The sequence below is a fragment of the Saccopteryx leptura genome, chromosome 3, assembly GCF_036850995.1.
Source record: "Saccopteryx leptura isolate mSacLep1 chromosome 3, mSacLep1_pri_phased_curated, whole genome shotgun sequence".
Taxonomy (NCBI): domain Eukaryota; kingdom Metazoa; phylum Chordata; class Mammalia; order Chiroptera; family Emballonuridae; genus Saccopteryx; species Saccopteryx leptura.
Window position 1 is genome coordinate 319,929,220 of NC_089505.1, and position 20,678 is coordinate 319,949,897.

General features: G+C 35.9%; 1 protein-coding gene across 1 annotated transcript in view; it reads right to left on the reverse strand.

Moving 5' to 3' along the window:
* The window catches only part of RP1 (RP1 axonemal microtubule associated), a 375,598-nt gene that overhangs the window by 335,888 nt on the left and 19,032 nt on the right, over window positions 1-20,678 (reverse strand). Inside the window, exon 4 of the mRNA XM_066379053.1 lies at window positions 2,519-2,682. Coding sequence (XP_066235150.1) covers window positions 2,519-2,682 — 164 coding nt within the window. The remainder of the gene's footprint in view (window positions 1-2,518; window positions 2,683-20,678) is intronic.

Consider the following 20,678-nt stretch of genomic DNA (forward strand, 5'->3'; position numbering starts at 1 on the left):
CTAAATTGACAATAACAAATGGTGAGGATGTGAAAAAACTGGAACTCTCAAACACTCCTGGTAGAAATGTAAAATGGCACAACCACTGTGAAAAACAGTGAGTTCCTCAAAGACTCAAATGTATTACATACAAAGAAACTCTACTCCTAGGTATAAAATCAAAAGAAATGAAAACATGTTCAAAAACAAATACTTATACATGAAAATTTATAGCAGCACAATTCACAAGAGCTGAAGGATATAAATAACCCAAATGTCCATTAACAGATGAATGGATAAAAAAAAATGTGGTATTTCCAAACAACGAAATACTATTCAACCTTAAAAAGGAATGAACTAATGATTTATGCTATAACATGGATGAACCTTAAAAACATTATGCTGAATGAAAGAAGCCAGACACAAAAGGTTACATATAATATAATATTATTTTTAAGGAATATCCAGAATTGGCAAATCCTTAAAGACAGAAAGCAAAGTAGAGATTGATAGGGATTGGGGGAAAGAGAGTGGGAAGTGACTGTATAATTGAGTTTCTTTTGGGGTGAGTAACATGCTCTGGAAATATATAGATATTGGTGATGGCTAAACAGTACTGTGAATGTACTACATGCCATTGAATTGTACACTTTAATATAGATAAAATAGTAAATTTTGTCTTGTGGATTTCAACACAATAATAAGGAAAAGAGCTATACAAAGAAACTGTAAGGAAAAAAAGAAAGGAGAGGGGAAACAGAAGTTTATCTGAGAATCCTTACAAGAAAACTAGTCATCAGAACAAATGAAAACTACAAACAAAATCAGCATCAAATTACTAAACTTAATGCAGTCATCATCTTTTCAAACTAGATGGAAATGTAGTGATTCCAGGGCTCAAACAAGAGTAAGAAAGACAACAGAAAGAACTATAATGTAGATAGCAGGGCTCAGAAAAAAAAGAGGCATCAAACTATGAAAATGATTTCTCATGGAGAAGAAAATAAGAGCGAGAGGTTAAAGGTGCTCCTTTCTTACTACAGAATTAATAATTTAATTTAAAAGTAAATTTGAAACAATAAAATAGCAAAATAACAAAAACAGCTCAAAGAGTCTTTAGGTATAGTCACTTCTAAAACTGTTTCTTACATATGCAAAATAATGACAGTCTTCATTTCTTACTTTTGCATGTAAGTAACCATCAACATAGAATTTCTATATATATTGACTCATATAGAAAGTATGGAAAAGATAGTTCAAATTCAACTACTAGTTTGGTGCCTGACCAGGTGGTGGCACAGTGGACAGAGCGTTGACCTGGGATACTGAGGTTCAAAATGCCGAGGTTGTGAGCTTGAGTGCCAAGTAGCCAGCTTGAGCATGAGATCAGAGATATGACCCTATGTTCGCTGGCTTGAGCCCAAAGGTCACTGGCTTCAGCCCAAGGTCGCTGGCTTGAGCAAGGAGTCACTGGCTCAGCTGGAACCTCTCCCTGGTCAAGGCACTTATGAGAAGCAATCAAAGAACAACTAAATTGCCGCAACTAGGAGGTGATGTTTCTTGTCTCTCTCCCTTCCTGTCTGTCTCTCTTTCTCACTCTCTTGCTTTAATGAATTAAATAACTATTAGTTTGGTTCCAAATGGTTCGGCCTTTCCTGTGACACATGTGGGCTGAGCACACAGGTTGTAGTAAGCCGAACACCAGGGAGTAGGCATCCTATAAGAATTTAAGAAACAGAAGGATACCATTTTCTGATTGTGATTTCATTCTGTCTTTGCCAAGTTCCAAAAAAATCCCTCTATGAATCCCAGTCATTTATTCAGTAGAAATTATTAAGTATATATAAAACACAGGTAATTGACTCATTGAAAGTCTTGCCTTTTATGCTCATCTTTCTGACTTTCATTAATAACCTGATTTGGTCTTCCCTGATACTTTTTTGCTACCAGTTTCTTTGCTACCCGTTTCTGTGGCTACCTGTTTCTCCCTAGCTCTTGATCTAAATGTGCTTAGCTACAACCTAACAACTTGATGACAACTTCTTTGCCCTCCTTTATTTTACAATTTTAATTTTCCCTTTTTGATGTTGACTTTGAGCCTTATTTGTTAGAACCTCAGCCAGAAAGGCATAAGTCCTTGTTCTTGACAGTCGCAAGTATAAAAAAAATACATGTTGGCTATCTAGCATTTTTCTCTAGTTACAGTCTCTTATTGTATTGCAGTTTTGTGTTTAATCTGCTTGAGTATAAAGAAGCAAAACTGAAATAAACTTTATTATTCTTTTTTTAGAGAAAGGAACATCAATCTGTTCCTGTATGTGCCCTGACCAGGGATTGAACTGGCAACCTCTGCACTTCAGGATAATGCTCTAACCAACCAAGCTATCCAGCCAGGACTGTCATGAATTATATTAAATTGATTGCCTACAAGACACATGTCATTATAACAGAAAGTGCCAAATTCAATAGATTGGATTCATTCCACAAAGTATTAACTGCATCACTTATATTATCAGGTTTTACTTGATTTTCTACTTACAGTAAATATATCTTCATGGCCATTCTCAAATCGAGCTCTATCTGTTCCATAAAGATATATGGGGGCTGAACTTCTACGTTGTCCATATAGTATAATATAAATCTGTGAGCTGGTCCCTGCATTTGGCAAGTCACTGGTGATGATGGAAACTTTCCAGTTACCACCTATAGAAGTACAAATAACACACAGCATTGCAGCAACTTAGAAAAATAGAAGATTCAGAACAGCAGGTTGTCATAAAGCTAGAAAAGTTCAGTACAGACATAATTTACTTTTCTCCATATTCTCTGGAAAAGTCTGTAACATAGATTTAGCCCCTTTTTAAAATACTGCATAAAATCACTATGTTCTACAATATAACTGTGAGAATATGTCCTGGAACATCTTTAATCATAAGGTTTGAAAGATAGCATTATCCTGTCATTGTTAATTGGTCATCCTGGACTTCAAGAAAGTCACTAATAGAACTTTTCTTAAGTCCCTAGAATACTGACAAAATATCACCATTATTCTTAACTCTGACATAATTGTGCATTCAGAATTATACTTCTCGAGATCCTGTGACTTTAGATATTTATTTTTCATATTAAAATAAAATATCTAATAATTTATATAAGCATAAAAATTGGAATCATATATCTTAGAAGAGTTTTGAGAAGTCATCTGCTAAAATTTATTAATTTATTGTTTTTAGTATCCTTAATGGATGAAGTAACTGAGTTCAAAAAAAGGTAAATTTTGTATCATCCAGATACAAATAAAAACAGTGCTAAAAATAATGTGATTCATGGTAAATATAATTGAGATTAACTAAACATTATAGCACATTGATAGTGGTATGATATTACTTCCAAGGATTTCAAGTTAATTTTATCAGGTTTATTTAAACATCAGTATTTGATCCATAAAAAAATAGTATCAATGAGAAATTATGGAACATACACAAATTATTCAAGTAAGAATATGAGGCAATAAAATTCAGAACTACAGACTTACATAACATTCTATTCTTTAGACTGTAATTTCCTCTCTCCTCTGTTTGAACCAAAGTGTATTTGCCATCTTGGTCACTCAAATAGTAAACAAATTCTAGAATTAAATTTTACTTATATGGTACAATAAATACATGTTAAATTATTGTATGATTTCTTTTTTTAAGTGAGAGGCTGGGAGGCAGAGACACAGACTCCCGCGTGCAAACTGACCAGGATCCACTGGCAAGCCTCCACTGGGTGATACTAAGCCCATCCAGGCTGCTGCTCCATTGCCCAGCAACTGACCCATTTTAGCATCTGAGGCAAGGCCATAGTGCCATCCTCAGCACCAGGGGCCAACTTACTCAAATGAGCCATTGCTGTGGGAGGAGGGTAGGGGAGAAGTAGATGGGCACTTCTCTTGTGTGCCCTGACCAGGAATTGAACCCAGGACTTGAACCCGGGACTTCCACATGCCAGGTTGATGGTCTACCACTGAACCAACCAGACAAGCCCTATGATTTTCAAATATACATTTATTTTAAGATTTTATTTATTCATTTTAGAAAAGGGATGGAGAGAGAGAGAGAGAGAGAGAGAGAGAGAGGGAGAGGGAGAGAGAGAAGGGGGGGAGAAGCAGGAAACATCAACTCTCATATGTGCCTTCACCAGGCAAGCTCAGGGGTTCAAACCGGCGACTTCAACATTCCAGGTTGAAACTTTATCGACTGCACCACTAGAGGTCAGACCAAATATATTTAAAACAGAAAATTTTACTTTATTTTCACAGCACATAGTAAAAAACTACATTACATAACAAATCATCTTGGTAAACAATCAGTTAATAAATAAAAACATCCCTTTAACAAATTGAAGGAGGATGAAAAGCTATCTTTTTTTTAATATAACTTTTTTTAAGAACTTTATTAATTTTTCAGAGGGGGGGGAAGAGGAATAGAGAGCGAGAGAGAGAAGGGGGAGGAGCAGGAAGCATCAACTCCCATATGTGCCTTGACCAGGCAAGCCCAGGGTTTCAAACCAGCGACCTCAGTGTTCCAGGTTGATGCTTTATCCACTGCGCCATCACAGGTCAGGCTGAAAAGCTATCTTTAACAATAGCAGAAACAGTTAAATTGCAATTACAAACTGGGAAAATTCCAGCTATCTTTTGTAGAATTACTAATATGTTAGTGTTTCTTTGAATAAAATGAAATAAAGCTCTTTAGATTCTGGCTTTCTTAGAAAGGTAACAGGAAAGAATCAATACTTGCTAGATGTACAAGGACTAAATCAATAGGAAAAGAAATTGCATGTTTCAACACGTAAGATGGGAAAAGATAAAAAAGTACAGGAATAGAAAGAAAAATTAAAATATAATATGATATTTGTTTACCATAGGATTTTACACCTTTCTAAATCATTAAAACCTTACCCTTGGAAGTGCATATTGTAAAAACTAGAATAATATCTAAAGATAAAAAAATACTCATATTTTAGTTTATAATTCACACTTCAATCATTTGATATCCAGTAAGTCATTTGAGTCATTAGGAGTCCAGTGACATGGGGAGGAGTAGATGAAACTCATAAAATGATGTCTTTGTCTTCCTTTAACTTATAATCTAATGAGGAAGTAAGGCCAACATACTAAAAAGGTATTAAAAAAAATCACAACATTCTTAATGTAAAATTTTGTTAAAGTGAGGCCAGATAACAGAAAAACTAACATTAAAATAAGTAAGAAAAAAATAATTAAATAAAAGAACTGGCCAAAAAAAACAAAAACAAAAAGTCAGTCAAATTTAAAAGAATAAGGTAAAACCTTGTGCCACATCTTTGAAAAGTAGAAGCCAAGAGAAAAGTGAGGCAGAAGATGTCAGTAATTCATAGAGTATCTAACCCAGGTTCCTCAGCGACATAATGGGAGAAAGAAGATGAGTAGATAAAAACCTTCTTAATATTCATTCCGGATAAAAAGAAAATATAAAAACTACAGAACAGGCCCTGGCCGGTTGGCTCAGCGGTAGAGCGTCGGCCTGGTGTGCGGGGGACCCGGGTTCGATTCCTGGCCAGTGCACATAGGAGAAGCGCCCATTTGCTTCTCCACCCCCCCCCTCCTTCCTCTCTGTCTCTCTCTTCCCCTCCCGCAGCCAAAGGCTCCATTGGAGCAAAGATGGCCCGGGCGCTGGGGATGGCTCCTTGGCCTCTGCCCCAGGTGCTAGAGTGGCTCTGGTCATGGCAGAGCGATGCCCCGGAGGGGCAGAGCATCGCCCCCTGGTGGGCAGAACGTCGCCCCTGGTGGGCGTGCCAGGTGGATCCCGGTCAGGCGCATGCGGGAGTCTGTCTCTCCCCGTTTCCAGCTTCAGAAAAATACAAAAAACAAACAAACAAACAAAAAAAAACCACACAGAACAATAACCCTCAAAAATGTCAATAAAAATATCCTCAACAAAATATTAGGGAATCAAGTCAACTACCACCTTACGGTTTATCCCAGGAATGCAAAATGAAAACCACTGGAATCAATGTAGGTAATTCATCATATTAACATAATAGGAGAACATGTATCTGATCACCTTGACAGATGCCAGAAAAAGTATTTGGTAAAATTAAATACCTATTCATAATAGAAACTCATTATTGGAAATGATGGAAATGAAAAACATGTTACTGGAAACTGGAATAAAGGCAATTTTTATTATGCAGTGGCAGAGAACGTGGCTGAATTGTGCTCTATTATTCAGTGGTGGAAATCAAACTTATAGTTATGAACTTGGCTATTTAGCTGAGGACACTTCCAGTCAAAGTGTGGAAGGTGTGCCCTAATTTCTCCTTGCTGTTTTTGGTAAAACTCAAGAGGAAATGATAAAGTGAGAAGGGATTGTTAAGCAAAAAAGAATGAGCATTTAATGATTTAGAAAATTATCAGCCTATCCAGAGATTTTCTGGAAATAGAGTGAAAGTCATGGAAAGAAAACTATTTGCTAAAGATATTAGGCTTGTGATTCTGGATCCAATCAACCATCTCAGCAGAAGCCAGGAGTAGAGAAAGAGTTATCCAGGAAGTCTCTGGAGAGAACTCTTGTATCTAGAGATATGGACCCCTGCGATATCCACGGAAGACTAACAGTGTTTTTGAGAATTTATTCCAGTAGATAAAAAAGAAAAAAGGTAGGATGAAATGAGGTAAGAATGACTCTGAGGGTCAAAATTGGTGGAGGCACGGCCCTGGTGGACTGCGAGAGCAAGGCCACCACCCTGAGAGAGCAAGGCCACCTCCCTAGGAGGTGGAGGAAGACAAGAGAATGATGCTGCTGACCTAGCAGGGCCCTGAGAACAAAGCAGTAACACATCGAGTAATATTCTCAGGCCCTGCTGGGTTTCAGGCCTACTGGAACATCTGACCCCTTTGTCCCTTCTAATTTCTCACTTTTGGAATGGGGAACGTCTATTCTATGCCTTCCTCACCATTGTATTCTGAAAGCAAATAACTTGTTTTCTATTACAAGTCTGTAGATGACAAGTAGTTTTGGCACAGAATAGAGTATACTCAGAGTCTCACTCAAACCTGATTTAGATGACATCAAAGATGATATTTTTAAACTTTTTGAGATGAGGATACTTAGACAATATTTTGTACTTAAAGTTGACGCTGAAATGGTTAAGACTTTGGGGATTGTTGAATGTGGTAAATGCATTTCCTACATGGGAAGACATGAATTTTCCAGGACCAGAAGGAGAACTGTTGTGGGTTAAACTATGGCCCCAATTGACAGTGTTCAAGTCCTTATTTCTGGTAGCTGTGAATGTGACTGTATTGGAAACAGAGTCATTGTAGATGTAATTAATTAAGATGACACCTTGAGAACATTATACTGAGTGAAATAAGTAAATCAGAAAAAGCTAAGAACTGTATGATTTCACACATAGGTGGGATGTAAAACTGAGACTCATGGACATAGATAAAGTGAAGTGGTTTCCAGAGAAAGGGGATGCGGGAGGGGAGTAAAGAGGGACAAATATGCAGTAACAGAAAATGTTTTGACTCTGGGTGATGGGTATACAACATAGTCAACCATTTAAACACTATAGAAATGTTTACCTGAAACCTATGTACTTTTATTGATCAAAGTCACCCTAAGTTTAATTCTTTAAATAAAATTTTAAAAAATAAAAGTAAAGAAATCCCACTTAAGTAGAGTTAACTTTGTCAATTATAATTGGTGCCTTTATAAGAATAAAAGAGAGAGAGAGGGACTGAGACAGAGGGGAAATACCAGGCAGAGATGGAAAAAGTCCAGCTGCAAGCCAAAGAATGCCAAGGAAGAGGCAAGGGAAGGTCTTCCCCTAGAGCCTTCAGAGAGAGTATGACACTGCTTCTAACTTGATTTCAGACTTCTAACTTCCAGAACTGTTTTCAAGCAATGCTGTCTCTGATCATTTGTTACAGAAGCCCTAGAAAACTAACACAAAAAGTGATTATACATGCAAATAGTGCTATATAAATGAATACAACTCAGCAAGTAAAAGACATAAACTACACACACACACACACACACACACACAGGATGAATGTCAAGATTTATGCTGATGAAAATCCTAATAATAGAACAGTATGTACTATATTATTCCACATAAATTCTAGAAAAGGAAAATGTATTTGAAGTACAGAAAGCAAATGAGTTCTTTGCTAGGGCCACAGGAGGTGGGATTATCTGCAAAGAGCATGAGGACACTATTTGGGATGATAGAATTATTCTATATCTTGATCAAAGTAGTAATTACTCAGGTGAACTAAATTGCCAAAACTCATCACACTATAAACTAAAAATGTGCGCATTTTATTTGTATAAATTATACCTCAACACTATTGTTTTAAACATCAAATAAAAGAAAATGTGTAAAAGCCATAACTATTGAATAAAATGGTAAGGTTGAAAAAATGCCATACAAATGAAAAATGGGCTGATTTGTTTCACTTTTAAACAGCTCATACAACCAATAAAACTAAACATGAATTTCACAATAAAAAATGGAAAAGACTATGACTAAGCAATTCATTTTTCAGAAGCCCACAAGTTGCAAAGAAACAATATATGGACAAACTCCCTTATAACTGAAGAAAGGCAAATCAAAACAAGACATTATTTTTCATTTATCAAACTAAATCTAGTTTTAGAATATACATTACTGTGAAGTGGTTTTCTCACACACTGTTTGACATCAGTGTAGTTTCCTGTACCCTTTTTGAAGGGCAGTTTGGCAATATCTATGAATAGTTACAGTGTACATACCCTTTGAAGTCTCATTGCTATAATTTACTGTACAAATATACTCACAAAGATGCCAAACTATATGTACTAAGGACATTCCTCAAGATACTCCTTGGAATAGTAAATATTTGGACATAAACATTGGTATTTTTAAAGAGTCAAAGAAATTATGAAACAGACAAATTGAAATACTACACAATGGAACAATTTTAAAAGAATCACTAATATAAAATATGATACATTTGGATACTGTAATCTCAATTTTGCAAATTTAAAGTATATCCAGGGATATATGTATATGTGCAAACATATATACATTTTAAATTTATGGAAATAAATTGAAGCTATCTTTGAGTTTAAAAGTTAGAGCTAAGAAAAGGTTATCTTCTCATTTTATATTTGCCTATCCTATATGATTTTAACCACATGCCATATTACTTTTACCTTTTTAAATAGGCATATATATAAATTTATAAATCAGTATAATATTAAATGATGAGTTGCATATTGTGAATGAAGAGCTCTTTAGAAGTATCAAGATACAGAAAAAATGCATCTGAATTCTTTCAAAACATAATAATATTTTTACCTTGTGGTTATAAAAATAGTCTCTAGAATTGTCCTTTTTCATTTCCAGAGTTCCTTATAATCACATGCCAATTTTTCTTCATAATAAACAATAAGCAACTCACAGACCAACTAAACCTTTAATGACCTATAGGTAATACCAACCAAGAAGAACTGAACCATTTCTGAAAGCCAATATATTGGGACTTGAAGTGACACAATATATGTGTATATCTGGTCACAGACTGTCATGACTTTTTTATTAATTTGAATAATATTATTGTGAAGAGTGGAGAGTAGTAGAAAGAGATCTTTGAGTTCTACATAGAACTATCTTCTGATATACACCTTGAAATCTGGTTTTAGATAAGGTAACAACCTCTTGGTCTCAGTTTCTTCATTCAGAAAATGGAAATTATATACACATATTTTTATGAATGCTATATCAGATAACACTAATTAAGCACATAGTACAGTGTCTGGTACATACACTCAATAAAGAGAAGTTATTATTATCAATGTAATTGTTATAGGGTTACCTCTTTTTCTATCAACTAGACCATGCTTTCTCATGAGAGGCAGTATCACTCCCAAAGGAATAAAACTGGTTCTTGAAGGGCAAAAAGCTTAAGTACTAGAATGGTCCATAGCTCTTTGAAACTCAACCCCATTCAAGAAAATATTATTCCTTAACATTTAATTTATCTCATTAGAAAACAATAATAAAAAATAGTTGAGAAAGAATGAATTAGGCTAATAATCCTCTTAAGAATTATATATAAATTACATAGACACTGTTATCCTTTGTAAATTTTAAAGAATAAAATATTTACAAAAGTGAAAATTAATCTCATGAAGTATAAAGTTATAGAAGCAGTGTCTATTCCTGTCTACAAAGCTGCAAAACTATAATTTATAGTCTATACATACAATAGAAAAAAATAAAAGACATGAAAGAAAGGAGACCAGCCTCCAGGGCATAGTCATGTAACCAATGGATAATAGAAGTATTAATAAGGAAATTCAAATTGGTAGGTGTGAACCAAATATAAATCACAAATACTTGGGATTAAGTCATTAGAAATATTACTCCAAAGAAAGCAACAAGCAAAGAGTGTTTCATTTCAAATTCTTACTGTTTAAAGAAGACTAATTCTGTGAAATCAGAAGTAACCATAAAATAATTTCTGAGTAGTAGGAGATATAGAACTAAGGAAAGAGAACTGTTTCTCTAATTATGCCAGAAAAGCCTTCCTTTTTGCTTTCTGCCTTCTAACATAGCAAAATGCCAATCTGAGAGTCAAAACAATGATGAACTGCTTTACAAATGGTCAAAGTCGTTGTGTATGGTCCTCTGTGGCACTCTTCTGCACACTGCCTCTCAGCACTAAAATGACTTGACTACTACATTGTTCTATAGGATCTATTTTCACTCAAGAGTAGAAATCTCAAGGCCACATTACTGGTTATGGACTCAGCAGTATGAGAAAATTCCAAGTTAACCGCTCCAGGCTTTAGTGTCCAACCGCTGGTTGAACAGAGTTTGAAAAAGAGGTAAATAAAAGAGCACAGATTCATTAAGTAATTGTGAAAGAGAACAAAGTTGGAAATTTTTATAATATCAGGAAGCTACAATAATCAAGACCGTGGGTTTTGGCAAACACATAAACACAAAGATCAATGAAGAAAAATAGAGTGTGCAGAAATTCTTCCACAAATATATAGTTAACTGATTTTCAACAAAAGACTAACATTTTTAATTCAAAATATTTCATTGGGAATAGAAGAGTCTGTTCAACAGTGAGTGATGGAATACTGGATATCCATTTGAAATAAATTAAATGTTGGCCATTACATTCTATTCTACCATATGCACAAAATAACATTAAATGGGTCAAACAAATCAATATAAGAATTAAAAACATAAAATTTTTAAAATAAAGCATAGGAGGTAACTTTGTCATTGAGCTAGGCATAAGTTTCTTTAATAGTATATGAAAGAAATCATCATAAAAAGAATATAAATTGAAATTTACCAAAATTAAAATATTTTGTTCAGTGAAAATCTCACCATTAAGAAAATAAAAAGGTAAAAGACTGGGAGAAAAATATGTGTAAAACATACATCTGACTACACTGTGCCCAATATATAAAAAGGACTCATGCCATCATAGGTGTACACATACCCAATAAGTAATAAGGTTTAAAAGCACTAAACAGTAAAAAAAACATATAAACAGCAAACATATATAACACTGGGGAACAATTTTTTTTTTCATTTTCTGTTCCATAAGGTTTTAAAACTTTTTCTATATATTTCTGCATACTGATTCCAAATCTGAAATCCATTTTTTGGTGCATGCTCTAATTTTTATGCTATTTTAATTTCTTTTTGTTACAGTTAATGGCATGCATTGGTTTTTAAATTGGAGTTAAAGGGCAAAGACTCTTGGATTGAACATAACCACAAGGCAATTAATGTTTTATAAACATCACTTTTACATAATTGTAGTTGTTTTAAAATGTAAAAAATTATTATCTGATAAGAACATCCTCTTATTTTGTTTTAAGATTGAATCATGGCTTCTTCAAGTAGGCGGAAATGTAAGAATAGTCCTGACACCTTCAGTTATATATATGGCTGTTACACACTTCAACATCAAAGGCACAATATTTCATCATTTGTGACACGTGCATATATTGCCTATTTTCAAGTTCCCCTTGGCGATCAAGACAAGAATTGGGTTCCTCATATTGTGTGTCATAATTGTGAGGAAATTCTTTGTGACTGGACAAAAAGAAAACACAAAGGAATGCCTTTCAGTATTGCCATGGTTTGGCGTGAACCTAAGGACCACAGCAGTGACTGTTATTTCTGTCTGATCCATACAAAGGGCATAGGCAAAAAAAAAAAACCCAGCATATGATCACATATCATAATATTCCTTCAGCAATACAACCTATCCCATACTCTGAGACACTCCTGGTTCCAGTTTTCAATGGTTTTATTTCTTCTAAGGATGAAGAAAGTGAACATTGTGATCAAGTGTATTTTGATAAGATGCATGAGGAAATGGTTGTAGAATCTAAAGGGTCTTCTTCTGATGCCAAGCAGTCATTAACCCCTCAGCAGTTTAACCAACCTGAATTGAATGACTTAGTAAGAATGACATAAAAGTTATCCTCAACTTTCTGAAGTATGAAGGGCATAACTGGATCATTTGTGTGGATCTAAAAATGGTAAATTTCCTGCTCGAACAACAGAGAGGTTTCATGAAGTATCCTTGTTTTTTGTGTTTGTGGAACAGCCGAGCTCGGGAGAAACACTGGACACAGAAGGAGTGGCGGAAACGTGAAGCTCTGGAAGTAGGGATGCAAAATATTGTGAATGAACCTGTAGTTAGTTGAGACAGGATCATTTTTCCCCCACTTCACATCAAACTTGGCTTAATGAAGCAGTTTGTTCAGGCTTTGAATAGAGAAAGTGAATGCTTTCAACATATTATTTCTGCTTTTCCTGCCTTGTCTTTTGAGAAGATAAAAACAGGTGTATTCTATAGACCTCAAATTCGAACCCTCATACGTGACAAAGAATTTGCCAGGAAGATGAATAAGGAGGAGAAAGCAGCATGGCAGTCTTTTGTGGCAATTACAAAGAACTTCCTTGGCAACAAAAAAGCAGAAAACTATGAACGTCTGGTTCAAAGGCTGCTGTTGGCTTTCCGTGTCATTGGATGTAACATGAGCATTAAGATTCACTTCCTGAACAGTTACCTTGATTGGTTTCCTAAAAATCTTGGAGCTGTTAGTGATGAGCAGACTACTGCTGGAGCATCAAACGAGATTGTCCTCAACAAGTACACAAATGCAAGAGCTACAAATGCAAATTTATGCTTAAATAGAATTTAAAATAAGTTTTGCGCAAATTTTATGATTAAAATAAGTGTTTTAATATGTTCTATTTTGAAATTGTAGACAAATTCTGATGCAATAACTTTTAGTGTATTAGTGTATTTACTGCTTTATATAAATTATTATAATTTCACAAAGATGATGCCCAAGAAGACATTCTACTTTATTATGTTAAACTAAATGTTGAAAATTTTACAATTAGATGAAAACCTAAAATCTTGCATTGCAGAAAAACTGTAGCTTACAGAGAAAAACTAATGTCATATTTGAGATCAGCACACTTGAATTAGGTAAGAACAAGTGTTTTTTTGCATGCAACAAAAATTTTGTTCCCTAGTGTAATCATAAAGAAAATGGAAATTAAGACCAGAAAGAAATATCACTAAACAAACACTAGAGGGCTAAACTATAAAAGGTTGGAAATGATTCTCCAAGCAAATAATACACAAAGAAAAGCAAGTGTAGCCATACTAATATCTCACAATGCTGACTTCAAGACAAAAAAGTTAACAAGAGACAAAGATGGACATTTCATGATTATAAAGGGTACACTATATATAAAAAAATAACATTTTTAAATCTATACATACACACTGCATCAGGGAGCACAAAAATATATAAGACATCTACTAACAGAACAAAAGAGACAAAAATACAATCATATTTGGAGATCTCAACATACTATTGACATCTTTAGATAGATCATCTAAATAGAAAACCAATAAAGAAATATCAGCAGTGACATTGGAGAAATGGCAGCGTGAGTAATACTTCTGATCTCTCCTCTTAAAATTTCAACAAATTGAACAACTATAATGCAGTAAAGGAACCCCAGCTGAGCTTGCAGCCACACCTAAAAGATCTGTGCAATAAATGGACTGAAGATGGGATTCATTGAAAAGAGGGCAGAAGACAAAAAAGTTTTCACAGTAAAATCTGGACAGAAGAGAAGACTGAAGACTAAATTTTTCTTTAGCTCCTTGCTGGACAGAGGGAGAGAGTTTTATTCTGAGCCAGAAGAGGTGGAGAGAGAGAAGCAGAAGGGAAGGAGCTGAACTAAGGTGGGCACAACCAGAAGCAAGGTTTCCAAGGACTGCCCACATTGATCTTCAAGGCCTGCACTCAGCCTGCAGCACTCACTCAATCAGAACATGCTGGGCCAAACGTGCTTGGCTTTTGCAGTACACAGTGTTCACTCCATTGGTGGGTCCTTAGTCCACCAAGGTAGGCCCATGCAGCCCTGTGCAAACTACACCCACAGCGCTCAAGCACACTCACTGCTGCTAGCACTCTACAGTGGCCCACACTCTGTACAGTGTCAGGGAAGAACAAAGTGCACCCCTCGGCCTCCTAGATCCCATCTCCTTCCCCATATGGAACTAGGAGGGGTGGTGGCAGGCCCCACACAGCTGACTCTCTGGAGCTACACTCTCCCCAAGAGGTAGAAATACTCCATGTCTGATCCCCTGATATCTTGAGATGTTGGGAAGAACAACCCAGAGAACTGAAACAACCAATGCTAAAAACATAAAGCCATAAAGCTGAAACTGTAAAGCCTTCACCACATGCCCCACCCACCAATGGACTGCAGCCCTGCTTACGTCACTACAACACCAAAGTTCTGCCCAAGAATTTCACAAGCTAAACCTTATAGTACAGCAAAAACTACTGGGAAAAAACTGTTTCTTATTAGAGTTCTTAAAAATAGCACTCTCAAATGCCATCAAGAAAGAAGAAATCAAACATCAAGGATACACAAGACAGAGATGTATTTCAGATAGATAATAAAAAATCTCCAGAAAAATATCTCAATTACATGGAAACCTTGTAGTTAAGTGACAGAGACTTCAAAATTGAAGTTCTAGAAAAACTCAATGAATTGCAAGAAAACACTGATAAATAATTTAATGAGCTCAAGAAACAAATTAATGAACAAAAAGAGTACTTCCCCAAGGAGACTGAAACTTTTTTAAAAAACCAAACAGATGAAAAACTCAATACATGAAATGAAAAATTAGATAACAAGTTCAGCTAATAGAAAAAGCCAGATAGAGGAGAGAATCAGTGACACTGAAGACAGGCAACTAGAGATACTACAGAGAAAAGGAAAGAGAGACTCATGAACTAAAAAAAATGAGAGAGCTCTACAGGAACTAACTCCATCAGAAAGAGCAATATAAGAATAATGCATATATCAAAAGAAGAAAAGAGGAAAAGGAAATGGAAAATGTGTTTAAACAAATAATTAATAAGAAATTCCAAAGCCTATGGAAAGAGTTAGAGCTTTGAATCAAAGAAGCAATAGAACACCAAGTTACCTCAATCCAAACAGACCTACCTCAAGGCACATCGTACTGAAATTGTCACAAAGCAATGAAAAAAAAATCCTCAAGGCATCTAGAGAAAAGAATAATATAACATATAAAGGAAGACGCCTTAGGTTATTATTATATTTCTCAGAAGAAACCTTACAAAACAGAAGAGAGAGGACCCAAACATTTAAAATTCTGAAAGAGAGAAATTACCAACCAAGAATACTACACTGCTCACAAAATTAGGGGATATTTTAATGCTTCGTATTTGTTTTGAACTATCCCCTAAATTTTGGGAGCAGTATATAGCCATCAAATTATCCTTCATATCTGAAGGAGAAATAAAAACATTTACAGACATAAAGTAATTGAGGGAGTTTATCACCTGAAAACCCACACTGCAGAAAATACTAAAGGGGGGTTATTCAAACAAATACAAAGAAAAAAAACAAAACTACAAGAAAAGCTCCAAAAAGATCGCAATAAAAACAAGGATAATCTGACAACACTAACATAAAAGGGGAGAGGATAAAGATCAGTAGCAAAGGAAGATGGAGTGCAGAAGCACTCATATGATAATGGACTCATGTAAATAAGACAATTTTTCTTTTAATAACCTAAAGGTAACACTGTATCAAGAAGACATACTTCTTAATATATACCCACCAAAACAGGGAGCACCAAAATATATAAAACATCTACTAACTGATCTAAAAATAGAAACAGACAAAAACATATTCATACTTGGGGATCTCAACACACAATTGACAGTTCTAGATTGATCAGGCAAACAGAACATCAATAAAGAAATATTGGCTTTAAATGACACACTAGACAAAATGGACATAATGGACATTTACAGGACGTATCATCCCAGGACTTCAGAGTATACATATTTCTCCAGTGTATATGGAACATTCTCAAGAACTGACCATATTTTGGGTCACAAAACTAACATCAACAAATTCAAGAAGCCTAACCAGGTAGTGGTGCAGTGGATAGAGCGTTGGACTGGAACATAGAGGAGCCAGGTTTTATACCCTGAGGTTGCCAGCTTCGGTACAAACTGATCTGGTTTGAGCAAGGCTCTCTAGCTCAAATCCAAGGTTGCTGGCTTGAGCAAGGGGTCACTCAGTCTGCTGTAGCCCCCGGTCAAGGAAAATATGAGAAAGTAATCGATGAACAACTAAGGTGCCACAATGTAGAATTGATGCTTCTCATCTCTCTCCCTTCCTTTCTGTCTGTCCCTATTAGTCCCTCTCTCTGACTCTATCTCTGTCACACACAAAAAAATAATTCAGGAAGATTGAAATTATACCAAGCATATTATCTGATCATAAAGCTTTAAAACAAGGATTCAATTGCAAAAATGAAGTAAAGAAACCCACTAAAAAGAGAAAATTAAACAACATATTTCTAAAATATGACTGAGTCAAAGAAAAAATAAAAGCAGAGATCAAGGATATAAAAGACTAATGAAAATGACAATACAACATATTTAAATTTCTGTGATGCAGCAAAAGCACTAAGAAGAGGGAAGTTTGTTTATCATTACAGGCTTATATCAAGAAACAAGAGAAATCTCAAGTAAACAATTTAACATGACATCTTAAGGAACTAGAAAAAGAAGAACAAAGGCAATCCAAAATCAGCAGAAGAAAGGAAATGGTAAAAAAATTATAGCAGAAATAAATGAAATAGAAAACAGAAAAACTATAGAAAAACAATACAACAATGAGCTGACTCTTTGAAAAGATCAATAAAATTGATAAACCCCTGGCTAGACTCAATGAGAAAAAAAAGGGGAAGGACTCATATAAATAAAATTCAAAATGAAAAAGAAAAAATTACCACGGATACCATAGATATACCAAGAATCATTGTAGAATACTGAAAAATTATATGGCACCAAATTCAACAATCTAGAAGAAATAGATAAATTTCTAGAGCTATACAATCTTCCTAAATAGAGTCATGAAAAAGTAGAAAGCCTAAATAGACCCATTAGAAGGGAGGAAACAGAAACAATCAAAAACTCCTTGAAAATGAAAGTTCAGGATCAGATGGCTACACTTGTGAATTCTACCAAACATTCATAGAAGAGTTGGTTTCTATCCTTCTTCTAGTCATCCAAAAAATAAAAGAAGCAATACTCCCCAACACATTTTATGAGGCCACATAACCCTCTTACCAAAACCTGGCAAGGACATTACAAAAAAAGAAAACTACAGACCAATATCTTTAATGAATACAAAACTAAAAATTCCAAACAAAATACTAGCAAATTGAATACAACACATTAAAAAAATAATACATCATGATCAAGTGGGATTCATTCCAAGAGCACAAGGATGGTTCAACACATGTAAATCAATTAATAAAACTATATTGTATACTTGAGAGTTTTTATCAGTGTATGCTATGTTCTAACCATAACAACAAAACAGTACTTATTTGAGGTAAAAGAGCTGTTAACTGCCTGACCAAGTGGTGGTGCAGTGGATAGAGTATCAGACTGGGATGCAGAGAACCCAGGCTCAAAACCTGGAGGTCACCTGCTTGAGCGCAGGCTCATCAGCTTGAGCACGGGCTCACTAGTTTAAGTGCAAGGTTGCTGGCTTGAGCCCAAAGCTTGCTGGTTTGAAACCCAAGGTTGCTGGCTTGAGCCCAAAGTTTCAGGCTTGAGCAAGGGGTCACTCACTCTGCTGTAGCCCTCACATACCCATCAAGGCATATATGAGAAAACGATCAATGAACAATTAAGGTGCCACAATGAAGAATTGATGCTTCTTATCTCTCTCCTTTCTTATCTGTATGTCCCTATCTGTCCCTCTCTCTATCACTGTCAAAAAATTTTAAAAATCTGTTAATTAATCTTATTACAGTAAACATTTCTTTTGATATGTGTATCAAATGACCACCTTGTATACCTTAAACTTACACAATGTTATATACCATTTATATCTCAATGAAGCTAGGGGGGAAATCAGTCTTGCAAAAGATAAAAACCACTCACAAGCAAGGAAGCAGTTTACTCCATCAACTTTTGTTTTTATTGTTGCTGTTATTGTTATGGTATTTTCAGTATATAAATCAGAATGTAAAATCTGATAACGTATTGAAAATATGTATGCATAGAAAAGGGTTTATTGATGTACATACCCTTTATGAAGAATTCTAATAGTTAAAACCCATCACAATATATTGCATTTAAAAAGTCTATGCTGGACCCTGGCCGGTTAACTCAGTAGTAGAGCATCAGCCCAGCATGTGGAGGTCCTGGGTTCGATTCCTGCTCAGGGCACATAGGAGAAGTGCCCATCTGCTTCTCCACCCTTCTCCCTCACCTTCCTCTCAATCTGTCTCTTCTCCAACTGCAGCCAAGGCTCCACTGGAGCAAAGTTGACCCTGGCGCTGAGGATGGTTCCATGGCCTCCTCCTCAGGTGCTAGAATGGCTCCCATTGCAGTGGAGCAACGCCTCAAAGGGGCAGAGCATCATCCCCTGGTGGGCATGCTAGGTGGATCCGGTCAGGTACCTGCGAGAGTCTGTCTGACTGCCTCCCTACTTCTACTTTGGAAAAATACAAAACAAAACAAACAAAAAAAATGAGCAGTATTATTTACTGCTCAGTTCCACAACTACAGGATGAGCAGATCTGCCTTAAGCCATCAAATATTCCAAGATATCCCTCTTAGAAGGTTTGTTGTTTAGTTATTAAAAACTTCTCCAATCATAAACTGTTCACTTCTTGGAAACATTTTCTTAATAATTTATCACTTAAGTCTGACCAGACGGTGGCGCAGTGGATAGAGCGTCGGACTGGGATGCAGAAAGACCCAGGTTTGAGACCCTGAGGTCGCCAGCTTGAGCATGAGCTCAACTGATTTGAGCAAAAACTCACCAGCTTGGACCCAAGGTCGCTGGCTGGAGCATGGGGTACTGCGTCTGCTGAAGACCCACAGTCAAGGCACATATGAGAAAGCAATCAATGAACTAAGGTGTCGCAACAAAAAACTGATGATTGATGCTTCTCATCTCTCTCTATCCCTGTCTATCCCTCTCTCTGACTCTCTCTCTGTCTCTGTAAATAATAATAATAATAATTTATCACTTAAATCATTGAAAAATAATAAAACACCTTGAAATAGACCAAAAAATTACTAAAATGCCTTATTAAGGCCATGTCCCAGGGATTATCTGCTTTTCATTATCTTTTTTTTTTTTTTGTATTTTTCTGAAGCTGGAAATGGGGAGGCAGTCAGACAGACCCCTGCATGCGCCCGACCGGGATCCACCCGGCACGCCCACCAGGGGGCGATGCTCTGTCTCTACCAGAGCCACTCTAGCGCGCAGGGCAGAGGCCAAGGAGCCATCCTCAGCCCCCGGGGCCATCTTTTGCTCCAATGGAGCCTCAGCTGTGGCTGCGGGAGGGGAAGAGAGAAACCAAGAGGAAGGAGAGAGGGGAGGGGTGGAGAAGCAGATGGGCGCCTCTCCTGTGTGCCCTGGCCGGGAATCGAACCCAGGACTTCTGTACGCCAGGCCGACGCTCTACCACTGAGCCAACCGGCCAGGGCTTCATTATCTTAAATATATTACAATCCTGTAAATTGGAAAAAAATAGTTTAATAAAAAAATAATAATGTAAATTATTCTTGTCCATAAAAATAGTTGTGCTCAATGGCATGCATGCAATTAATTATTTTCTTGAACAGACCCATATTTCTTTCAGCATTCTTCTTTTTACTATTTTTGTGTGATACTTTAAATGCTCCTTTGAGATCGCCCAGTTTCCTAGTTAATTAACAAGTTAAATAAAACACTTGGTATGCATTTATACTATATCCTCTATAGCAACAGTATTCTACTTTGGATCAAAAGAATTTTGATTTACTCTGCTACCATGAGCAATTACAAAACCCCATTTTGCCTCAACAAACATGAAATCCAAAGTCATTTTATGTTTCCAAAGTAGATCTGTGTACAGCATGTCCACAAAACTTGGGGCTATTTATGAGGACAAAATACAGGAGATATTGCAGGTTCAGTTCTGGACTACCAAAATAAAATGAATTATAATAAGTTGATACAGACTTTTTTGTTTCTCAGTACAGATGACAGTT